The 21,124-nt window shown below is 38.4% G+C and overlaps 2 protein-coding genes and 1 long non-coding RNA gene across 6 annotated transcripts; 1 reads left to right on the top strand and 2 right to left on the bottom strand.

Moving 5' to 3' along the window:
• Nucleotides 1–8,087: 8,087 nt before the first annotated feature.
• Nucleotides 8,088–9,205, bottom strand: LOC309497496. The gene is made up of 2 exons (XR_014205571.1): nucleotides 9,153–9,205; nucleotides 8,088–9,087 (listed from the first exon to the last, which is right to left on the bottom strand). It is a non-coding gene; the product is annotated as an uncharacterized lncRNA (long non-coding RNA).
• A 2,787-nt stretch (nucleotides 9,206–11,992) lies between these two features.
• Nucleotides 11,993–14,549, top strand: LOC309497386 (putative nuclease HARBI1). Of its 4 annotated transcripts, none has more exons than XM_082167649.1 (4): nucleotides 11,993–12,104; nucleotides 12,945–13,781; nucleotides 13,874–14,084; nucleotides 14,230–14,281. In XM_082167649.1, the coding sequence occupies exons 1-3, from the start codon at nucleotides 12,021–12,023 to the stop codon at nucleotides 14,075–14,077; spliced, it is 1,125 nt and encodes a 374-aa protein (XP_082023775.1). In that variant the 5' UTR covers nucleotides 11,993–12,020; the 3' UTR covers nucleotides 14,078–14,084; nucleotides 14,230–14,281. The 4 variants fall into 4 exon arrangements, with proteins under 4 accessions (XP_082023775.1, XP_082023776.1, XP_082023774.1 ...); XM_082167650.1 differs by lacking the exon at nucleotides 14,230–14,281 and having other exon boundaries at nucleotides 12,945–13,361; nucleotides 13,458–13,781; nucleotides 13,874–14,081; XM_082167651.1 differs by lacking the exon at nucleotides 14,230–14,281 and adding an exon at nucleotides 12,518–12,566 and having other exon boundaries at nucleotides 12,045–12,104; nucleotides 13,874–14,081.
• A 225-nt stretch (nucleotides 14,550–14,774) lies between these two features.
• LOC309497435 (uncharacterized protein) lies at nucleotides 14,775–16,530 on the bottom strand (the record flags this gene model as incomplete). The annotated part of the gene is made up of 4 exons (XM_082167722.1): nucleotides 16,069–16,530; nucleotides 15,821–15,914; nucleotides 15,422–15,509; nucleotides 14,775–15,332 (listed from the first exon to the last, which is right to left on the bottom strand). Exons 1-4 carry the CDS (start codon nucleotides 16,112–16,114, stop codon nucleotides 14,775–14,777), a joined length of 786 nt encoding a protein of 261 aa, XP_082023848.1. The 5' UTR covers nucleotides 16,115–16,530.
• Nucleotides 16,531–21,124: the final 4,594 nt, after the last annotated feature.

Below are 21,124 nucleotides of genomic sequence, written 5' to 3' on the forward strand. Positions count from 1 at the left end.
TTGACTTGACTATTGTGAGGCAGTTAGCTGTCACACCTAAGAGTAAGAAAGAGAAGGGCTTTAAATTATATTTTTCGAGCTACATTGACAACTTTGAGGGTGAGTATTCTCTCATGTCTTGCGAAATCCGACTAGCAAATCGGTTTCTAAAATCGTTGTCTCCGTTTCTGACCAGTTTATACCGGTCTTTGTATTATTTGATCTATTTAGTTAAACGTATAGTTTTACGTGAATTTGAAAAGTGCTTGATGTGCAATGTACATACAAATTGTGGAATGTGATTGTTACTGACTATGAGTAATTTCTCAGTTTCCAGTTCTCAGGAGAGATCAGCGTGAGGGCGATATGTTTCAGGTCGATAAGGAAGTCAGAGGAGCCCCATAGATTAAGAGTAGGAGGACATAAAAGAGCTGATCTCTAAATGAAATGCATGTTTTAAACAGAAGTTGTTTGTGGGTTCTACATCTATACAAAAACAAGCATAGTCAGTAAATGGGTTCATACGTGTTTTAAATAATTTAGAATCTGTTTACAAATAACATTAATAATTTAATTATCTTCACAGATTGTATTAAAGAACTATCGTCCTGTAATGCTGTCACTGTGTAACCACATTGTTGCACTACTCTACCAAACAGCCCACTACTCACAACTTGGCATCAGTGCAGTTCCTCCAGTTCACAGCTGTTCTGAAACGGAGCAGAGCTGGCACAAAGCTAGAACAATGGTAATTTTAAATTAATTTGACCATTAATTAAAACTACTGGAAATGCAATAAACTAATAAATACAATGAGCATTATTTGAGTTTAATTTTTTATTAGCTTAGGACACATGCTTTTTCTAGATGATTAGTCAGTAACAGCATTTCTGTGGAAAAGTGGTCATTATTCAGAAATATTTGTGCAAATAAGTGATGAATTGACTGCTGTATACTGTAATCTAGTATTCAAAAGTTTGCTGTATTAATATTAACATGGCCCCTGTGTATTTTCTAGGGAGTCAAGCAGTGGTGTAGTCTAGTTTTTTGTAGTGAGTATACTCTAATATACCCCCCGCCGCCGCCGCATACTCACCCATTCCAGAGCGTCACCCCATAAGCACCGCCACACTCACTAATGCATAGGCTACAGTATGCATCGACATGTAATTGAGAGCATTATGAAATACTAAGTGTTATCAACATGTCAATTTATTATAAGCAACACAAGACTTTAACAGCCAACATTTACAGATGGGGAGACTGGACTGATTTTCTACTGTTTAGTGTTAATCACCATCTAACTCAGTCAGTTAAGAACTACCTTTAGCCTTAGATGTTATATGAATATGGTCCCTGAAGCACAGGTTTTATCAGCTGACAATTGTCAAATATTATTTTTTTTTTAAACATTATAGGCACAAATACAAATTTACTTTTAGAAATGGTGTTAAAAAAAAAAAAAAAAGTGTTATTTTAACATTTTACTGTGCAATTTCTTTCTTATTAATTTGAGTTAGACCGAACTTTTATTTTGGTGGGTTGTAGACATTTGAGTTTCTGTGTGTTAATAAACTATTATTATTATTATTATTATTATTAGGCCTGAAGTATACTCTACTGTGCAATAGTAATATATTTCTGTTATAATTTCTTCAAGTTATACCGAACTTTTATTTTGACAGGTTGTTGTAAAGAGAAGACATAACAGTTTCTGTGTGTATATGAAACGAATGAATGACGATAGTTTTATCAAATGAAATGGTGAAATTCTCGTCAAGTGACTCTCATAGCAGCTCTGCGATGAAATGCACATGTGTAGCTGTAGCCTACATCATGTCTCAATACAGTGAAACGCTGAAAACACCACGAGCGTGAGTCACCCGTGCGTCTCTGTGTGTGTGTGTGTGTGTGTGTGTGTGTGTGTGTGTGAAGTGGAGCACACATTGAGCGCTCATTCCCAGAGACGCGTAGAACAATTGCAGTCTCTTTTAGCTTTAATATTCATAGACACTAGTCCATATCGATATTTGATTCAATGTACAGCCCTACTTTTGATTTATTAATTCAAAAATAGCCAAAATCCGTGACGGTCTGCTTTATATAGCAAGCTCCATTTGTGACTGGATTCCGCGATTTGATCCGTCGCTTCGCAAACACAGACGGGGTGAATTTATTAATGAAAGTGTGAAAGTTCTGACACAAAACGAAGTTGATACGTATCCTCACGCTTTTTTTAAGTGGGTATATGCAAATCCTTGGCCTTTTCTAGTGGGTATACCTGCGTATCACGTAGACTACACCACTGGAGTCAAGCCAGGTCCAGTCAATAGAATGGTGGTTCTGTCTGCAAGAGCCAAAGAGAGGAAGCTTTCTGAGGGTTTAAGGTACAACACAAACATTTCATACTAAAGATGAATATAGTTTAAAATGAAAAATATGAAAGATTAGACAGATTAAAACTAGGAAATTTACTTTTTGCTTAATACTTTTATCTTTTCATTTCATTTCAGGAGTACCCTTTACAAGGGTGTCGGTGCCTGACCTCTCAGTCCTCCAAGTAGCAGAGGCATAAGGACTTTGCCAGTGCTGTAGCTCCTTCAGTCACCACTATCAGGATGTCACATGAGGATTCTTTGGTGGATTCTGCCTTTGGTAAAGTTCAGTATGGAAGTGTGCTGTCATAACAGCAGCCAGCAGCAACAACATGCAACATTACTCACCATCAAAATAGCGAAGATGGACAACCACCCATGAGGTCACTGGCAGTAACATTGGATATGGCTCACAAGATAGAGCATGCCACCAAAGAACAGAGTGCATCAGCATTAGGCTTGGGTATCGAGTATCGAGTAGAACCGGGACTAGCTTTGCGATTTTCCCGGAATCGTTCAAAAGTTTAAATTTCGATTCCTAGTTTCGATTCACAGTCCGCCGACCGGAAGAAGAAACCGCTGTCTAAGTCATTTCTAGCCCTATTCTGAACTGAAGTAACTAATCGATTTCAAACTGCCAAATGTTAACTCGCTGACACTTTAGTTAAACATTTGTAACGTACACACGGCATGATAAATGCGTGTACTAGCACAGGTGTAAGCGTATATTGATTGTTATGCTAAACTGTGAACCACACAGCGTCTCATAAAATGTATTCAAAGCAAACAACCCTGACGTTAAACCTTAAAAACGTACTTATATGATGTTTTCTTATTCTTCGGTATCTTGCAAGTTGCAACCATATTCTCTCGTCCTCTGCTCGTCCGTTTGAAAAACTGCGCACGATGCCGGCGAACGTAAAAAAAATATATATTCATGAAAAAACATTTACACATGCAGAGCTGCCAACTCTCACGTGAGACACACGCAATTAACACTTTTCACACGCTCTCACGCCACACATCCATTTTCTCACGCACAATAAAATCGCGAAGCAAAGAGGACACGGAGACCGACAGACAGGGCAGTTACTTTATGATATACAAAAAAATCTCAGCTCTCAGATTCTGTCAATTTTATTACGAAATTCAAACAATAAATACCGTTTTGGCGCTTGTAAATGTGACGTGACAGATCCCTAGCGCACGTGAACCGATCATCTCGACTAGCAGCTAATAGTACAAAAAACACGAACACTGAAAGATACAGTAGGCTACAACTTACCTAAATGTATATTTTGTAGTATTTTGCTAAATATGTGTACTATATTACATATTTATTATATTTGTACTTATATCACTAAATAAAGTTGTTGTTATTATAATAAAAAAAATGCATTATATTTAATTTGAGTTATTTTTAACCTTAAATAATACTGCCAGCTGATAGGGCTCTCTGTATGTTTACAGCATTAGGTGAGTTGTTTTTTTCTTGAGAAAAATTAACGTCTATCTTGAGTACCTAAGATAGTCAATGCACCTAGTCAATATTAAATCAAATCACAATAATTGAATTGAAATGAAATAATAAAAAAGCGTAGCTTACCAGAAATTGTACCATGTAAACATTGTAACATGTTGTCACTAAACCTAATAAAATTCAGTTTAGTTACTAAAATGTTAGTGACAATCACAATACAATACACTTATTGTGATGCAAATTTTTTTTATATTTCAATTGATGGAGAAGGTCAGACTATTTCCTTCAGAAAGACCGTTGATTAGCTAGCTCATTTAAAATGTCCTAAAAAAGTTGTTTAAAATAGATTTGATATTTATATTGTAGTTGAAAACAGCCCTGTGTGAAATTCATAGTAAATTTCATAAAAAGTAAAAAGTTCATAGAATTTAAATTGATCTAAACTTTTTTTACCCTGCCTCTTAAAAGAATCGGAATCGAGAATCGTTAGGAACCGGAATCGAAACAAGGAATTGGAATCGGAATCGGGTAACAGTGTCACATTTTAGGGAGGTTTGTCATGTGCGTGGACAGAACTCAGCTGAAAGAATCTACAAGGGAACTTGCCAGACAGCAGACATGAAGAGAGACCTTGAAATGGAATCTTCTGCAATTGAGGAATACTGTCTGCTGTGAGAAGTAAACGATGGAAGGCATTTTCTGTCAAATTTAAATAAATTAATTAAATGATTAAAATTAAAATTAAAACCAGATTAACGATTTCATTACAGAAAACTGTACGCAAAATATGTGACAAAATTGAGAATTAAATTAAATGATTTCATTTTCACAGTGACAGTGCATCATCCCTGTCAAATTGAAAAATAAAATGCAATTGGTGATTTCACATTTCATTTTCACTACAGTCTCGAGGCAAGACTGCCAATATTAAAATGAAAAGCCAAACGTTTTAAACGCTCTTTATTAACCCTCACGCAATAATAGTGACACAATTCAAATTCAAATGTAAGTTTTAGTTTTCATTTTAATTCCTCTTTTATTTCACAGTTTTCATTTTAGTTTTCATTTTCAAAGACAACCTGCATGCAAATTATATGTTAATGAGTGGGCGTGGCTCACACAAAAAATATTTTCTGCTTGGCTCATTTATTTCCATTGTAAGTGCCTGACAAAGTTTTTTAAACTAAAGAACGAGACAGTTATTTTTGTGGTGAAAGATATCATGCCACAAATGTTGCTGATAGATTTCAACTTGTGTTGAATCCACAAAACTCATTTAAATGTTATTTTTCCTCCACATGCAACAACATCCTGTGTCAACAAATGTAAAACTGAATAAATGCACAGAACTCGTCAACTTAAATTTAATGACATGTATAAAAAGGGTTAAATGTAATAATTATTAACCTGATTTACAACTTTTCATGTAAAAGAATGTCCTAGATTTTGGGAAAGTGGATTTATGCTCTAATGATAACATTGATATTGGCTTGTTTTACAGTACCATAAAGTGAGCTGTGTTTTTACCTTTGTTAATTATTACTTTCTCATAGGTTCTGCCAGAGTGCGACTGGTTTTAGTGTTGGTATTCCGATCATGTTTAGCAATGATTTGCTCAGGGTATAAGAAGGAAAGGTAACTGTTGATCTGGGAGAAAGGCTTTAATCCTGCCACTTTTGTACATCGGTGCATAACCTCATAACACAAGAAAGGCTTTTACAGCCTCTGAGTATATTGTTTCATTCTACTGTCTGTATATTTAAACATGTAGCTTAATAAATAACTTTCCCTGCTTTAAAGGCTTTGAGAATATTTCCTTTTACCACTGGTAATGTTAAAAACTAAAGTGATTGTAACTTTCGTCATCCTAGCATTAAGGGTAAAACCTATATTTTCCTGTCAAGTCACCTTTATTTATATAGCACTTTTTACAATATAGATTGTTTCAAATCTTTACAGTGATAACAGGAGAATAATGCAACAAAGTTTGTTTCGGCTGTACAGAAAGTAGTGTCATTGTACAGCTTAATAAGTTCAGTGTTGATTCATTTCCATAGTAAAAATCATTAGTTATTAATTTAGTTAATTTATCTCTACAGCAGCTCTAGAGAAAACAGTGATGTCATCGTCCAGCTCGGTTCAGTTCTCATATAATGTTGTTGAAGCAATAATAAGTGTAACTAAGCAAGCCAGTGACAAGGAACCAAAACTCCATCAGGTGACAGAATGGACAAAAAAAAAAAACTCTTGGGAGAAATCAGGCTCAGTTGGGGGCCAGTTTTCCTTTGGCCAACAAACAAACTGTGTATGATTATGATTCAGGTGACATCAGGGGCCTGTACCATGAAGCCGGTTTAGGTGGCTAGCCAGCTATGTTTCAGTTTAGTTTCCGCCAACCCTGGGTTTTAGGTACTATGAAAGTAGCTCGGCTTTAATCGGTGTTCGTCGCCATGGTATCTTACGCTGCACGGCTAACCTGCTCCGGGGCAGGTTATGTTCTGGATTCAAGATCTCAGACTGAAGTTTGACCAATCAGCTGAGAGCAAAGAAACATATAGGTGACGTAACTTATTCCCAGTGTCTGTTGCAATGGCTTGGACATCTCCGCGCAAATTGTTATACGAGCACTTCGTAAAGAAAGAGTTTTTAGCCAGACAAAATCCCCTTGCCTTTCCTGATAGTTATTTGTATGAAAGATACAGATTTTCCGCGGTAGCAATGTATTATCTTTGCGAACTTCTTGAGCCGCACATAAAGAATTTAACACGTCGAATTCATGCACTTACTGTACCGCAAATATTGCGTTGCGTTTTTTTTTTTTTTTTTTTTTTTGCAAGTGGTACATAGGCCTACTTGCACGCTGGGTGACGCACAGAAGCTAGGGGAAAACGCGGTTTGTCGAACCATTCGCAAGGTCGCTCTGCAGGAGTAGGCTACATGAATAGTGTTCCCCGGACATTTATCGACCATGTCCATAAAAGAGGGCTTTTATAAAATTGCCGGTAAGATATATTGATAGGGTGACATCACATGAACACTTAAAAAAAAAAAAAAAGCAAATTTCACAAATGTACTATACAATACATGTTAAGAATTATTTTTAATCTTTTTTATTTTATTTTTGTATTATTATTCTGTTAATCTTATGATAGGATTCCCTAGAGTCATTGCAATATGCAGTCTATTGCTCCAATCTCCACTGCTCTAGGGGAACATGAGGCAGATTATGTTAATAGTAAGTCCTATCACAGCCTTAAAGGTCCCGTTCTTCGCATGTTTTTGAAGCTTTGATTGTGTTTATAGTGTGCAATGTAACATGTGTTCATGTTTCGCGTGTAAAAAAACACAGTAGTTTTCACAAAATGTACTTATCTGTATACCGCTGTTTTCACTGTCATAAAAACGGGCTGATGACTTCCTTGTACTATGAAGCCCCTCCTTCAGAAATACGTAGCGAGTTCTGATTGTGCCAGCGGTTCCTGTGTTGTGATTCGCCAGCAGCTTAGCGCACGTTGCCCGGAAAGGTCACGCCTCTTAACCTAATGTGGAGATGCATGCGCTCAATGTTATTGTAAACATGTCTGTAATATTACCGTATCAATTTGAGCCGGAATCAGACCCGGAGAACACAGATGAAGAGGATCGAGTAGAACCTGTGCAAACACGACTTTTGCATGATGTTTCACAATGGTAAGCTGATTATTTAGTAGTTGTCATACTTTTACGTTTGGCTGTTACCTTGAATTGGTTAAATTGTAATGTTAAATGTTTTACATGTGGATTATAATTTTCGGGAACCAAGTTAAACATAAATTGTAACCATTGATCTCGAAGTACAGCGTCCCTGGGAAGGCCAAACAACGATGATCTGACTCCAGGATGAAAATAACAGCGTTTCGCCGACATGACAACAAACACACTCTACAAACGCAACTCTTCCTCTTCTCCGTGGGAGCGCAACAAGACCACGCCCCCTTTTTTTGTGTATTCCTGTGGGCGGAGGTTAGTCCAAAAACGGTTCTGGTGACATCATGAATGCAGGAAGCAGACCCTCAGACAGGGCCACAGCACAGCTTCAGTGTGGCCCTCAGTAAAACCAGAGTGAAGATAGAGATGACCTTTGACATCCTAAAGGCACATTTCAACTGTGTTCGGCGCTTAAGAGTCACCAGAGCAGCCCACCCAGCTGGTGCAGATGTAGATGCAATCACCATACAATATTACACTTAATAAAAGCACATTGAAACTGAAGATAGGTCTCAAACTGTTTTATTGGTTTTGTGGGATGGGAGGGAGAAAGAGAGCAAGAGAAAGTTGCATTAATAAATATTTATACTAAAGTGTTACTTGGTTAAATAAGTTCACATACTGAGATCAGTTTTATCCAGCTGTTTGATCTCCAATTTTATTTTTTATTTTTTTTGGAGCCTCCTCAGCTCAGTCCAGCTCCTTTAGTGAACAGTCTAGTTCAAGACTCCTTTAGTGAACAGTCTAGTTCAAGTCTCCTTTAGTGTGCAGTCTAGTTCAAGACTCCTTTTGTACAGGGCCCTGACTGAGTCTGAAACATAATTCCACCACAAACATGATCATTACAAGTTTTCTGGAGGCTCATCAAATCACAAAAAGTTCCTTGACTTCCTACAAACACAGGACTGACTGTAATTTATGTCAAGGGTTTTAAATCCTTACCTTGTTCACATTTCTTCTGAAGCACATTGAGGTAGAGGCCTCAGTTTCTGGGGCAGGTTGTGAAAAATCCTACAATAAAAGAGATGTGTAAGGGCCAGTTCCTTTTTTATGCCACACATTCAAATGTTTGCCATAATAAAAAGCCCAGTGCATTCACATCAGCAACTGTCTGAGAACACACAGACAGAGTGTCTTCATTTCCTCCACCCTAATAAATAAAACTGGCTAATGTAAAGCATAACTGTTGTAAAGCAGGTTATGTTTGGTGTTCTGTCTGCTGCATACTGACCTCTGTGTGGGAGACTGTGTGTATGTGTGCTTGCTTCAACAGGGACACTGTATTTCCCTCTACTGCAGAACATACAGTCAGCCATATTTAAAACTTAAAAAAAGTAGTAATGTATTGCACACGTACCCAGTGTTACTTGCTTAGAGGAGCCAGCACCAGGGTCAGATTGTACAGCACCTGTAATCCCATCCATAATCGGCCATCCCTTATTGCCTACTCAGAGCCAACTCCTCCGCCACAGAGTATTCTGGTTTTCTGAATTTAACTCTTTATTTCTGTTTGCTGCAAACAAGTGTTTGTGATAAAATGTTCACAAAAGTAAAAAAGTTGTGGTAAATACCACTTTAAATTATATTTTGTCTTTATCTGCTGACAAGAACATTTGGAGTTGGGGTTGCATAAAAAATCAATGAATATTGAATAATATGAACAATGAATAATATAATCTTTCTTAGTATACATGCAAATTTGTTATATATTATAAAAATAGGCTATAGGCTATATTACACATATAGGCTACACATACTTATTGTATGTGTATTTATGTAATACATAATTTTACATAAATATAGAACGTATTTGTTTAACTTACACATTAACAATCAGCAATCTTTCTCCAACAGTCTTCTCTTGCTTTGGCAGCAGAGACCGTATTGTTTCGACCTTGAAATACATATTTGAATTCATCGTAATTCTGAATGATTATCTCTTGCTCCTCCGCGGAAAAATATATCGCTCTCACTCTACCCACGATTGGTTGTTCAGTGTCGACTTTACTCTTTTATGTGCACGCGCGCGTGGAGTAATAATAGCTTAAGGATCAAAGCCTTAGTTGACAGAGAAAGTTGATGAGCTGCATCATGGTACCAATAAAGCCTGATTGCATCGGTTTGGTTTTGTCAACTCAAAACTAATCCTGTAACCTCGAGTTTGTTCAGCTACCTTCATGGTACAGGCCCCAGAAGTCAGATGAGAATCGAAACATTCAAAATATTTAATCCAGGTCCATCTGGCTTAAGATCGGAGGTTGTCCCATTTGTCATTTAGTCGATATGCGCCCTCGATCCGCACTTTTGCCGAGCCTGCACTGATGTGAGCTCCACAGCAGACTTCTTCCTGGCAGTCAAAGCGGCGTTACGTCATGAAAGTGCGAACTCGAAGGAAGACCGCGAGTGCTTAGGGTTCCATTTGGGACAGGACCATAGCAGGTCAGCTGACTCGATTTCCTTCTCATACAGTCCCGTAGCGTCACAGTGCATTTCCTTGTTGAAACCTAGCGTCCATTGACTTCAATGGGGCAGCTTTGAACAGTTTTTTTCAGTGCTTCGAAACTCGACGGTCATTGGATAAATGCTGCAATTGTCCCGTCCACGGACGCTCAGCGTCTCTGGGGTGAATGAGGAGTGGGCTAGCCTGGACTCCGGGCTTCTGCGTGATGATTCGAAAGACTGCATCTCCTTTTAATTGACAGCGATTTTGTACTATAAAAAGTCGCTGACGCTGAAGCTATTCAAGCTCAGTACCATCGCGGATTTTGTAAGTGTAGTCGAAAGACAAACTTCTGAAACTTCAAAACTTCAAACTTCAAAACTTCAAACTACCTATTTCTTGGTATTTGCTTGGCTAAATTGCTAGCCAATTTTCATCATACATTTCACACAATTATACACCACATTCCTTGTTTCAGTTTAACCTAATTCCCACATTTCCTCCTTCGAGTTTAATATCTATTTTTAGATCGTTTGTTCATTCATTCATTCATACAGTAGGCTAGGCTAGTCGTAGGGGTGACTGTACATGATGGCAGACAGTGCTAATATTGTCGACCTGATTTCTATTTTTTTATTTATCAGCAACCAAAAAAAATAAACAAAAACTATAATAAAGTATATTATTTATAAATGAATTAATAAAACGGTTTATGTAAATATATATGTATATATGTAATAATTATACACTAACATGTATGGGTGTACATATAAAAAATAAATAATGATGTATATTATTTATAAATGAAATAATGAAAATGAGCTTCCCCTCTTTGAAAGACCAGCAGCCGTCACTGACTTGGACTCGACCAGGGGTGCGTTTCCAGAACAACGACGTAACTCGCTGCTTAAAAGATTAGTTCACTTTCAAAAAAGTTTTTGCTGATAATTTACTCACCCCGATATCCATGTCTTTCTTTCATTAGTAGAAAAGAAATCAAGGTTTTTGAGGAAAACATTCCAGGATTTTTCTCCATGTAATGGACTTCATTGGCAACCAACTATATCAATGTTCAAAGAAGGTTCAAATGTCCGTCTCAGTGCAGCATCAAAGTCTCTACACCTTGACGATCCTAGTCAAGAAATAAGGGTCTTATCTAGCGAAACGATCGGTCATTTTCAAAAAAAAAAGAAATATATATATACTTTTTAACCACAAATGCTCGTCATGTACCATCTCTGAGATGTGCCACGCATTGCGTCATCACGTTGGAAAGATCACGAAAAATTTTTTTTGTAGTTACCAGGGTTTAACTATTGGTATTAACTAACTGGTTTTTGGTTGTGGGCCCTGAATCTATAATCTATGGAAGTTTAACGTTTTGAATGGAATTATGGAAATAAATCAACTTTTCCATGATATTCAAATTTTTTGGAAAGGGTCTGTATGTGTATATATATATATATATATATATATATATATATATATATATATATGAATAAACTATTAATTTCTAGGCATTCACAGTACATTATAGACATTTGGTGATACTTTGAGATAGCGACATCATTCATAAATTAATTTAAATATTTATAAAGTTATGAATATTGTGTGAATATGAGTGGTGTAATATACACAAAAAAGCACACGCTTTAAAACATATTCGTTTTTTTTAAACATTAATTAGTTTTATTATTTTGTTTATCAGACTTCTAAATGCATACAGAGCACATACAGGAGCTGTGTCCCAATTTGAAGGCTGCATCCTTCGAAGGATGCAGACTTCGAAGGATGCAGCCTACGTGGCCTTCGAAGGAGGCTACGAATGTAGCCTTCATTGGATATCTAATTGAGCCACCAGGTGTCCCCAATTGCCGCCTTTTAAACGGTGCGAGAGGAGAGCTGCCGTCCTACATGACATTTGTGAAATTTCAAAAATTCCAAATTCAAACAAGTAAATATGGAGCCAGAATTGCTCATTTTTATTTTTATTTTTTATATGTTACTGGAGGAGATGGTGTTAGGGATTCATCCCCGGCGCCGCCGGGTGATGTATCTCAGGCTTTGCCAAGACCATGGGCAGGTAAATTTAACTGGTTTGCTGCGTCCTTAATTGACGGATTACACTTTTAAATGTAGCTAATTATTAGTTCAACTTACTTGAATAATCTAATGATACATATGAAAATACAAAATACACAAAACGGTTTGAATGTTGACTTAAATCTTACCAAGATTCAATTTTATATAGTTTATTCTCTTGACCATGGTGAACATATTTTGAACCCTGTTTTATTTTACAGTTTAAACACACAAAAAAAAAAAAACAATACAAAAAAAATGTAGGAAACACATTACTGCAACTAGTCATTTGCAGCTGTCACAGTTGCTAGGCAACAAGACCTCCATAAGTTAGTTAGCAACAGTTTGTAAATGTGATGGTGGACTGTAAGGAACTACATTTGTTACTACTGAAGTACTTTTTTCCCCTCACAGGACAGCAATACTACAAAAAACATGGTCGTTTACAATATGATGTAATTTTGTAAATTAAACTACCCAACAGTAGGCTATATAAAGTTCAGAAGTAAAATGCAACATAGCAGTAATATTGATGCAAAAGCATATATATATACATATATATATATATATATATATATATATATATATATATATATATATATATATATATATATATATATATATATATGTGTGTGTGTGTGTGTGTGTGTGTATATATATGGTTTTGCATCAATATTACTGCTATGTTGCATTTTACTTATTTACTTTTACTCTTACTTTTACTCTTGATGCATTAGAGTATGCAAAATTACACATTTACTTAAGTAAGGTTTTAAATATGATATAAGTTTTTCCCCAATGTGGTACACAAATTTCTCTTTTCCTTCTTTCCCTAATTAAGACCAGACCCCTGTACTGCAGAATAAACCTGAACGTTCCAGTGCTGGACAGGTTTTTTAATGAAATGGAAGACACTCGACCTGATTTTCGGCTGAGCAGGGAGGCCCTGAGAGTGCTGCTGGACCTGTTGAGAAGTGACCGGCGACACGGATGGGGTTCCACAATAGAGACCCTGATATTTCTTTTCTGGCTGGCGTGTGGTACATCATACAGGGTCGTCTCCAGAGCATTTGACATGCCTCGTTCCACTGTCCACCGCATTGTCCACCGGGTCGCTGAGGAGGTGGTGGCCATCCGCCACCAAGTCATTCACCTCCCAAACACCCCAGAAGACCTGGAGGCAGTTTGCCGTGGGTTTGCAGGGCTGGCAAGACACCGGGCTTTCTTGAAAGCTGCAGGAGCAATCGACGGCTGCCATGTCCGCATCAAGCCTCCAAGCGGTCCTGATGGTCAATGCTACAGGAACAGGAAACTGTTCCCTTCCATCATCCTGCAGGCTGTTTGTGACCATCAGGGCCGCTTTATTGACACCTACGTGGGCTGGCCCGGGTCAGTGCATGACGCACGGGTGCTCCGCCACAGCCCACTGTTCAGGAGGTCAGTGTACCCTCCTCCAGGGCACTTCATCCTCGCAGACGGCGGGTACCCATGTCTCCAACACCCACTCCCCCTCATCACTCCCTACAAGAGGCCAGTACGAGGTGTGGGAGCCCAGCGCTTTAATCTCCATCATTCCAGGGCACGCTCCATTATAGAGCGTGCTTTTGGGATGATGAAGACCAGGTTCAGATCCATCTTCCTGAAAGCGCTGGAGGTGCACCACACCTTTGTACCTCACGTAAGTGAATTAAAAATACACTTTAAAAATACTGCAAAATAATAAACGCAATCTGTTAAAAAATATAAATTTATTCCTTAATTCCATTTCAGGTCATAACAGCCTGTGCCATCCTCCATAACATCTGCCTTGGGGTCGGTGACATCATGGCCCTGGAGGATGAGCATGAGGAGGATGATGCAGAGGATGAGGGGGAGCACGGTTTGGAGACGGTCAGTGGTGCTCCCTGGCGTGACCAGCTGTCTGCAGAGGTGTCTGCCCTGGAGGAGGTGCCAATTGACCACGACTATTTGTAACAGGCAAGTAAGAGAATTGTAAAGTTACAATGCATAAGGAAAAATTTTTAATGTTGTTGTATGTCGAAATATTTTATTTTAATATTAAAATATTTAATATTTTATGTATGTTGAATTTTTTTTATCCCTCTTTCTGAAAATATCTCAGTGAGATGGCAGCCGTTGATTGAGTCAGCCCTGCAAACCTGTTGAAATACAATGCAGTGGACAGTGGAAATATGCACTCAAACACTCTGGAGACCATCCCAGATGATGTCCCACCAGCAGGAGGCTTTACCAGGGTCTCTATTGTGGAGCTCATCCCAGTCCAGCAGCACCATCAGAGTCTCCCTGTTCAGCTGAAAGTGTCCATTTTTTTTTTCAATCTGATTTATGTACCATTAATTTGAATTGTTTTCCTGTTGTTGTAAATATTTGTAAAGTACTTAATCATTTTCATTTTACACGCTAAAAAAAACATGTATACAAGTCAAGAACAATTATTTTATTTCCAAATGTTTTTTTTTTTTTCAATTCCATATGTAAAACGTATTATAAAAATAAACAATGTACAAAAATTGCCTTGCCTCATTTACAAATAACTTAAATTCCATATAGGTTTTAACTTAACACAAACAGTGTACAGAAATTACTTTTTCATGTAAAAATAAGTGACAAAAAACATAAATACCAAAACTGATTCAAACAAATGTAAATATTATTTTTTTTCGACCATTCTCTCCAGGAGAGCAAACAGTCTGTCCATTCTCTCCCTGCTCTCTTGTGCTCTCCTCTCCTCTGTTTCCCTCTGAAACCTCATGTCCTCCCTCATTAGCTCAAGGAGCTCGTCATGGCCCCTTTTTCTGGCTGCTGAGGCTGTCGGGGCTGCTGAGGCTGTCGGGGCGGCTGTCGGGGCGGCTGAGGTTGTCGGGACTGCTGAGGTTGTCGGGACGGCTGAGGCTGTCGGGGCGGCTGAGGTTGTCGGGGCGTCTGAGGCTGTCGGGGCGTCTGAGGCTGTCGGGGCGGCTGAGGTTGTCGGGGCGGCTGAGGCTGACGGGGCGGCTGAGGCTGTCGGGGCGTCTGAGGCTGTCGAGGCTGCTGGGACTGCCCGGGCTGAACTTGGCCCTGGTTTGTCCTCAGGGAGGGAGGCAATTAGGACAGGGGGGTTGTTGGAAGGCCTCGGTCCCAAAACCTCATCCATGAGGACAAACCACGGCCAAGTTTCAGCAGTGGATTTTCCGCTCACCCCCTCACCTGTCCCAGGACACTTGCAATCCTAAGGCAGAGCAAATACACCATACCTGTTGTTAACAACAAGAACACCACAATACATTTCAGCAAAGATGTGTCAATTAACTTGCTTACCTTGTATTTTTTTTTTAAGTTGTCCCATTTTCTTTTGGCCTGCAAGGGAGTGACCTTCCCCAGCAGGTCCATTTTCTCCAGAACTTTCCTAAAAAAGGAGAAAAAAGGAAAGAATTATGAAAAATATTAAGACAGGGTTGCAATCTTAACATTAGAAAAAAAAATAAAAATCACACAGCAGTACATGCATACAAAATACTCCTGGAATATATTTCTGGATCCTCAAGTTTGCTTAACACGTTTATATACAAAAAAACTACATAAGAGAAAGACCATTGCCTTAACTAGTTGTCTCATTGCTGTGGGCTTTGTATAGGGTGAGGGCTAATTTTTGCATACAAGAGGCAGCTAGTGGAAATATTACAAATGGTTAATGCCTTTAATGACTTTGACTTTTACCTCCAAGCCACAGTGGCCGAGTTTTTGGCCCCTGTAAATAAATAATCATGTTCGGCCCTTAAACGAATAAAGTCAGCCGTCTGCTCCTTGGTCCCTGAAACAAAAAGAATTACAACAGGTTTTGCCTCAGACCACCTGATAAATGAAGCTGCAGTTTTTTAGTTTAAGTTCAGGTTTTTTAAGAAACACCCCTGGGTTTTAACACTTGTTTCGCTAGCTATTTTAATAAATTAAAACACAATACTTACATTTATAAGTGAATTCCTCAGCCACGACACTACTGACACCAGACATTTTTTGGGAATAAACTTGCGTGAAGTTGCGTCGTCACCGTTTATATACTGGTCGTCACCGGCGCGCTATGAATTCTGGGGAAGGGTAGGCCACGAAGTGTCCATTTTTGTATCCTTCGTTTGTCAGAGAAATGAAGTGCGCATTTGGCGGCGCATTTGAATGACATACCAAACTGGAGCAGCCTTCGTCGCGCCGCGGTGACGCAATCGGCCTTCGAAGCATGCAGAGTTTGAATTGGGACAGCCTTCTTAGCACTGCTGTGACGCAATCTGCCTTCAAACGTGGCCTTCGAAGCGTGCGTGTTTGAATTGGGACAGTCTTCGTCGCGCAGCTGTGACGCAATCGGCCTTCAAACGCGGCCAATCAGTCTTCAAATACGGCCTTCAAAGGATGCAGTCTTCAAATTGGGACACAGCTAGGGATATTGGAGGGCTTCAGCGTTCAGTTCCAGCACACCTGTCTGTCATTTTAGAGTAATCAGTTATTAATTGGTTTGATTATTCAGGTGTGTTTAATTAGGATAGGAAATCAATGGCCCTCCATGATATAAGTTGAGACTGATTAAACAAACTACCTTAAAGTCCCCCTGTTGTCAATAATTTTATCCCAAAATCTTTGATCACCAAAATGACATATTTAAACATTTTCCCTTTAAAAAAAAAATTCTTCATGCCTTAAAATAGCTTGAATGTAACTCTACACCTTTGCCTCATTTAGTATACGTGGTTCTATGAATATGCAAATGAATCCCACCTCCACTCCCTCACAGCAGCTCAGAGATCCACTCGTTGACAATCACATTTCTGTGTGATATTCATTTCTCTAAATACCCGGCTATGTGTAAATGTGGCCTCAGATAGAACTTTTCTAAATATGACTGCAGGACACTCCCTTTACAGAACATTTATATATTTAACTTACTAGGGAAAAAGCCTCTTCAAACTGTTGCGGGGATCCTCAATATCACTCACTGTTAGACATTTTACTCAAATTCAGTGTTATTTGACAGTACTAGTAATGTTAAGAGAAGGGAGACCACTACTAACCTGGCATGCTTAAAACTCCCTTCTTGTGCAAGTCCATTTTCACGATGCCCTACAGCACACACATGAAAAAATTAAATCACGTGCTGTCAATGCCTCAAAGTGAAGATAACCATGAAGAAGGGAGTCATGGGTCGGATACTTTTTTTTGGTTTGTCTGTTCCAAGATGTCCAAGGTCCTGCCAACTGCACTGTGATTCTGTAATAGCATTTGAGATTAGATCACGACAGATTATAAATCATGTTTGCTTTTCTGTTGACATCTGTGAGAGTTTACCAAACAGGATTTTGGGGGAGAAACTTTTAGGAGAAAAAAGCAAGAAAATTGTTTAATTTCTGCAATAATTCACTGATGGACAAACATATGCTTGCTTATAAAGACTTCAGAACTATACAAATTCCTTCATCATCACAGACTCTTTAAAATAATGAGTAAAGTTATACATGATAAAAAATAAGTAAGGTTGAAGTCTGAATTAATTTGACTAGATGTATGGCCTGTACTTTTGAAATAAACCTGATATCTTAAAATGTAAAACTTTAATTAGATTAGAACATGTAAACATTAAGAAACAATTATGTATTCCTTCACCTTCCAGTATGCCAGTGAACGTGACAATTTTTGCTTTCTGTGTAATTAAGATTAAATTGCGAAAGAGGGATGTTTTCTAGGCAAACAGTGGTCTCTAGTGGGATGAGGTGCTTGGACAGTGTCTCATGTTCAGAGGTGAACCAACATATTTGGCAGAACAGCTGGCAATGTCTTATTGTACAGCAAGTAGAGGACAATTGCAGTCAAAGCGTTTATTTCAGGTGGATATAGAATTTTCTCAGTACTGTGCACATCCTGAGGACCAGATTCTGCAAAGGTGTCATGTTTTTGGGTTAATTCATTCTTACCTGTTACCACTGGAGGGCGCTTATTTTGCAATGGACTTATGAGGACATGAATTCCTCAGAGCATGGGCAGTGCCAAGTATTTATTTTGTCAAATAATATGAGGTGCATGTTTCCAGGACTCACAGACATATTTTCGATGTTCCATTGCCTAATGAGACCTCTTTACTCTCTGCTCTCAGACTCTGCTTATTGCTTTCTAGCGGGACACATTTTCTCTGTGTTGTCAGAAATCCACTTTCTTCCTACCATATCTGACAGAACTTCTTCCTTAAGTGTGAGTTCAGATGAAATAGGACAGTATGATAATGAATTCACATGGATGCACTGAAACCCCATTAAGCCACTTCTCCTGGGAAATTTGGAAGCCCGTTTGCATTGCTCTAGCTCACTTGATGGTTCTTTCCCCAGGCATTTCTGTACATGTATGGGGTTCTTCTGACAGTGAAAATGCCCTTATTATGGTCCATGCATTGGGATGGAAGATGGCGATTTGCTGTTACATCTATATTTGCGGATTAGTGTTGTCTTTGAATGTGTATCTTGATGTTTTTCTTGTTCACAATCAAATTACAGAATGTGCATGTAGTTCTTTTGGGCCTTGACTTGAGTATTTTTGGGTTACTCGTTCAGGTAATTTGGGCCAGAGTTGAGGAAGCAGGAGTTTCATCACTTGTGGTGAGATCTGGTATTGCTCTCACGTTCCTGATTAACCCCTAGTATCACTGTGTCTAGGTGATCTTTTGCTGTCAGGTCAGAATAGGAATTATTCCCTCAACTTGCTTGTTTATCATTTATACCAGTAAATCTAGGTGTAGTCCCTACACTCCCAAGGAAACAATAATAGACATTACTAACCAGACATATGAATTAAATTCATGCTTACCTTCCAGCCGAATCGCTCTTGGAACCCTTGTTATCTTCGATTAATAAGGATTAATGTATTGCTCTGTCTTTTGCTCTTAGAACTGTTTGTAAAAGCTGAAGTAAGACTTAACAGTGATTGTCTTTAGAAATAAAAGTTTATTTATACAAAAGATTAAAACACTGGTAGTACAAAAATTAATACTTGTAGCAAATCAAAAAGTAAATGTTACAGGATATAAAACTTCAGCTTATTCAATCTCAACAGGGCAGTCCTGTATGAGTGAATATTACAAAGACTAATTACCTTATCAGCAGTTCAAGCAATTTCGAGTAAATATGAACTCGTTCCCATCCGAGATTTATCAAGTTACAATATTATAGCAGAGCAGTTCAAACCAAAAGAAATTCAGCCAGGATTATACTAGAAGAGATTCGATTCCTCTCTAGGGATGCAATCCGACATCAAAATCAAAAATGCAGCCCTTAACAGTAAAAATGCAGTCATATTTATACAGAACTGGGTTACATTGTTCCAATACAGTTTCTTGGGTTTTTTCCAGAGGAACTCAGTCTCATGACAGAGTCTTGCGACATCAACCATCCATTGTCTCTGAGGGGTTTTTTGGTAACATTGCTGTTTCCCGTATATGGGCATTCTTGCGTCCTTTCCGTCCTCTGCGCTTTGGGCTTCCATGTATGTGTGTGCGTGCATATGTATCTGGAAGTGTGTTTGTACGTTCAAAATACCTATTAAAATTCACAAATCCTGCCACACCTCCTCCTGGACGTTCAAAAGCACTTTCATTTACAATTCTCCTGTCATTCCCAACACGTTGCTTTCTAATAAAATCCCTTGGGTAAATCACATCCAGTTTATCAATTTTAACCTTAAAAAACATATACCGTAAAGGCATTAAGAAATCCATGCAACACTAATGAAACCCATACATTCATTCATTTTCCCGATGGAAGAAACCCATCGTCACTCTTCCGTGCTGGGTCAACAGACTCTCGATGCTCCTGCGGAACCACCGCTGGGACACAGGTTTCCACCTGAACGAGTCCCGATGTCTCGGGGCCTGATCCAATTTTACCAGATCCTCTGGGTAAAGAGCCAGCTCGGAACCACTGTCCTCCAAGCTCTCGTCCAACACCCTCAGCTCCCACCGGGCTTGTGTCAGACGCCACAGACAGATCTAGTAGATCAAGTACATAAACAATCTGGCCGTTATAACGCGCCTGTTTAGTACAGAACCCCGGAACAACTTTATTATTCCATAGATAGGTTTGAATGTCAACACAGCACGTAGTCCTGGTCACACGTTCCCTGTGCCCAATTAGTAATTCAACTGCTTCATCTAAATTGATGATCAGCCATTTCATCGCAATGATAAATTTCATTGCTTCATAGGTTAAGTAATTAGTGCAGCCTGGATCCGTAAAATTAGCCCCTCGATCATAAAAAGCAAAAAGTCTTCATTTCGGCCATGTACTAACCCTTGGAAAGTATACAAGATTGACATAAGTTTTAAACTCAAAGCAACCCCGTTTGTGCTTCAGTTTTCAACGGGTAACATTTAACCTTCAGACAGTCATCACACATTTTATATATTCCATGTCCGTTGACAAATCTCCGCCCATCCGGACCCTATTACAATAACACATCAACTTATGTTATAACAGGCAAATACAGTAACCCAAAGTTCCCAAAAACAAAAATTGCCATCAACTGTAATTCCTAAGTCAAATCTCATTTTCTTGTTATTCAAAAAGAAATAAAAGAAAATAAACTATAATAAATCAAAACATTAAAAATTATCATCAATTTCATACTAGCAGCAGTTTGTTGTTTCCTTTCCTTCCAAATATATATATATATATATATATATTTTAAACAAATCAAAAAGATAGTAAGATAGAGAAAGGGAACATAAAACAATAATTATCAAACCTTCTATGTCCTCCAATAGGAAGGCTGTTTCTGTCATGTAGACAATTGTTGGAAGCCAGGGGGCCCTCCCGACTTACAACAATGTCATTGACTTTGACATATCAAATCTCATGCCGAAAGATCGTTTATAAAAACTTGTTTGTTAACTTGGGTTTAAAAATTTGTAATTAAATCAACATAAAACAAAAACAACCCAACATCAAAAGTGAATAAAGAGGGGGTAAAAAATATATATATAAAAAATCAAAAATT

The sequence above is a fragment of the Leuciscus leuciscus genome (assembly GCF_965113295.1).
Source record: "Leuciscus leuciscus genome assembly, chromosome: 4".
Taxonomy (NCBI): domain Eukaryota; kingdom Metazoa; phylum Chordata; class Actinopteri; order Cypriniformes; family Leuciscidae; genus Leuciscus; species Leuciscus leuciscus.

Bases quoted from the DNA above. Each gene is read 5' to 3' on its own strand.
- LOC309497386 (XM_082167648.1), top strand. From the start codon at position 12,021: ATGTTACTGGAGGAGATGGTGTTAGGGATTCATCCCCGGCGCCGCCGG. The intron at 12,105-12,944 runs GTAAATTTAACT...TCCCTAATTAAG, and splicing joins TTTGCCAAGACCATGGGCAG to ACCAGACCCCTGTACTGCAG. The intron at 13,782-13,873 runs GTAAGTGAATTA...ATTCCATTTCAG, and splicing joins ACCACACCTTTGTACCTCAC to GTCATAACAGCCTGTGCCAT.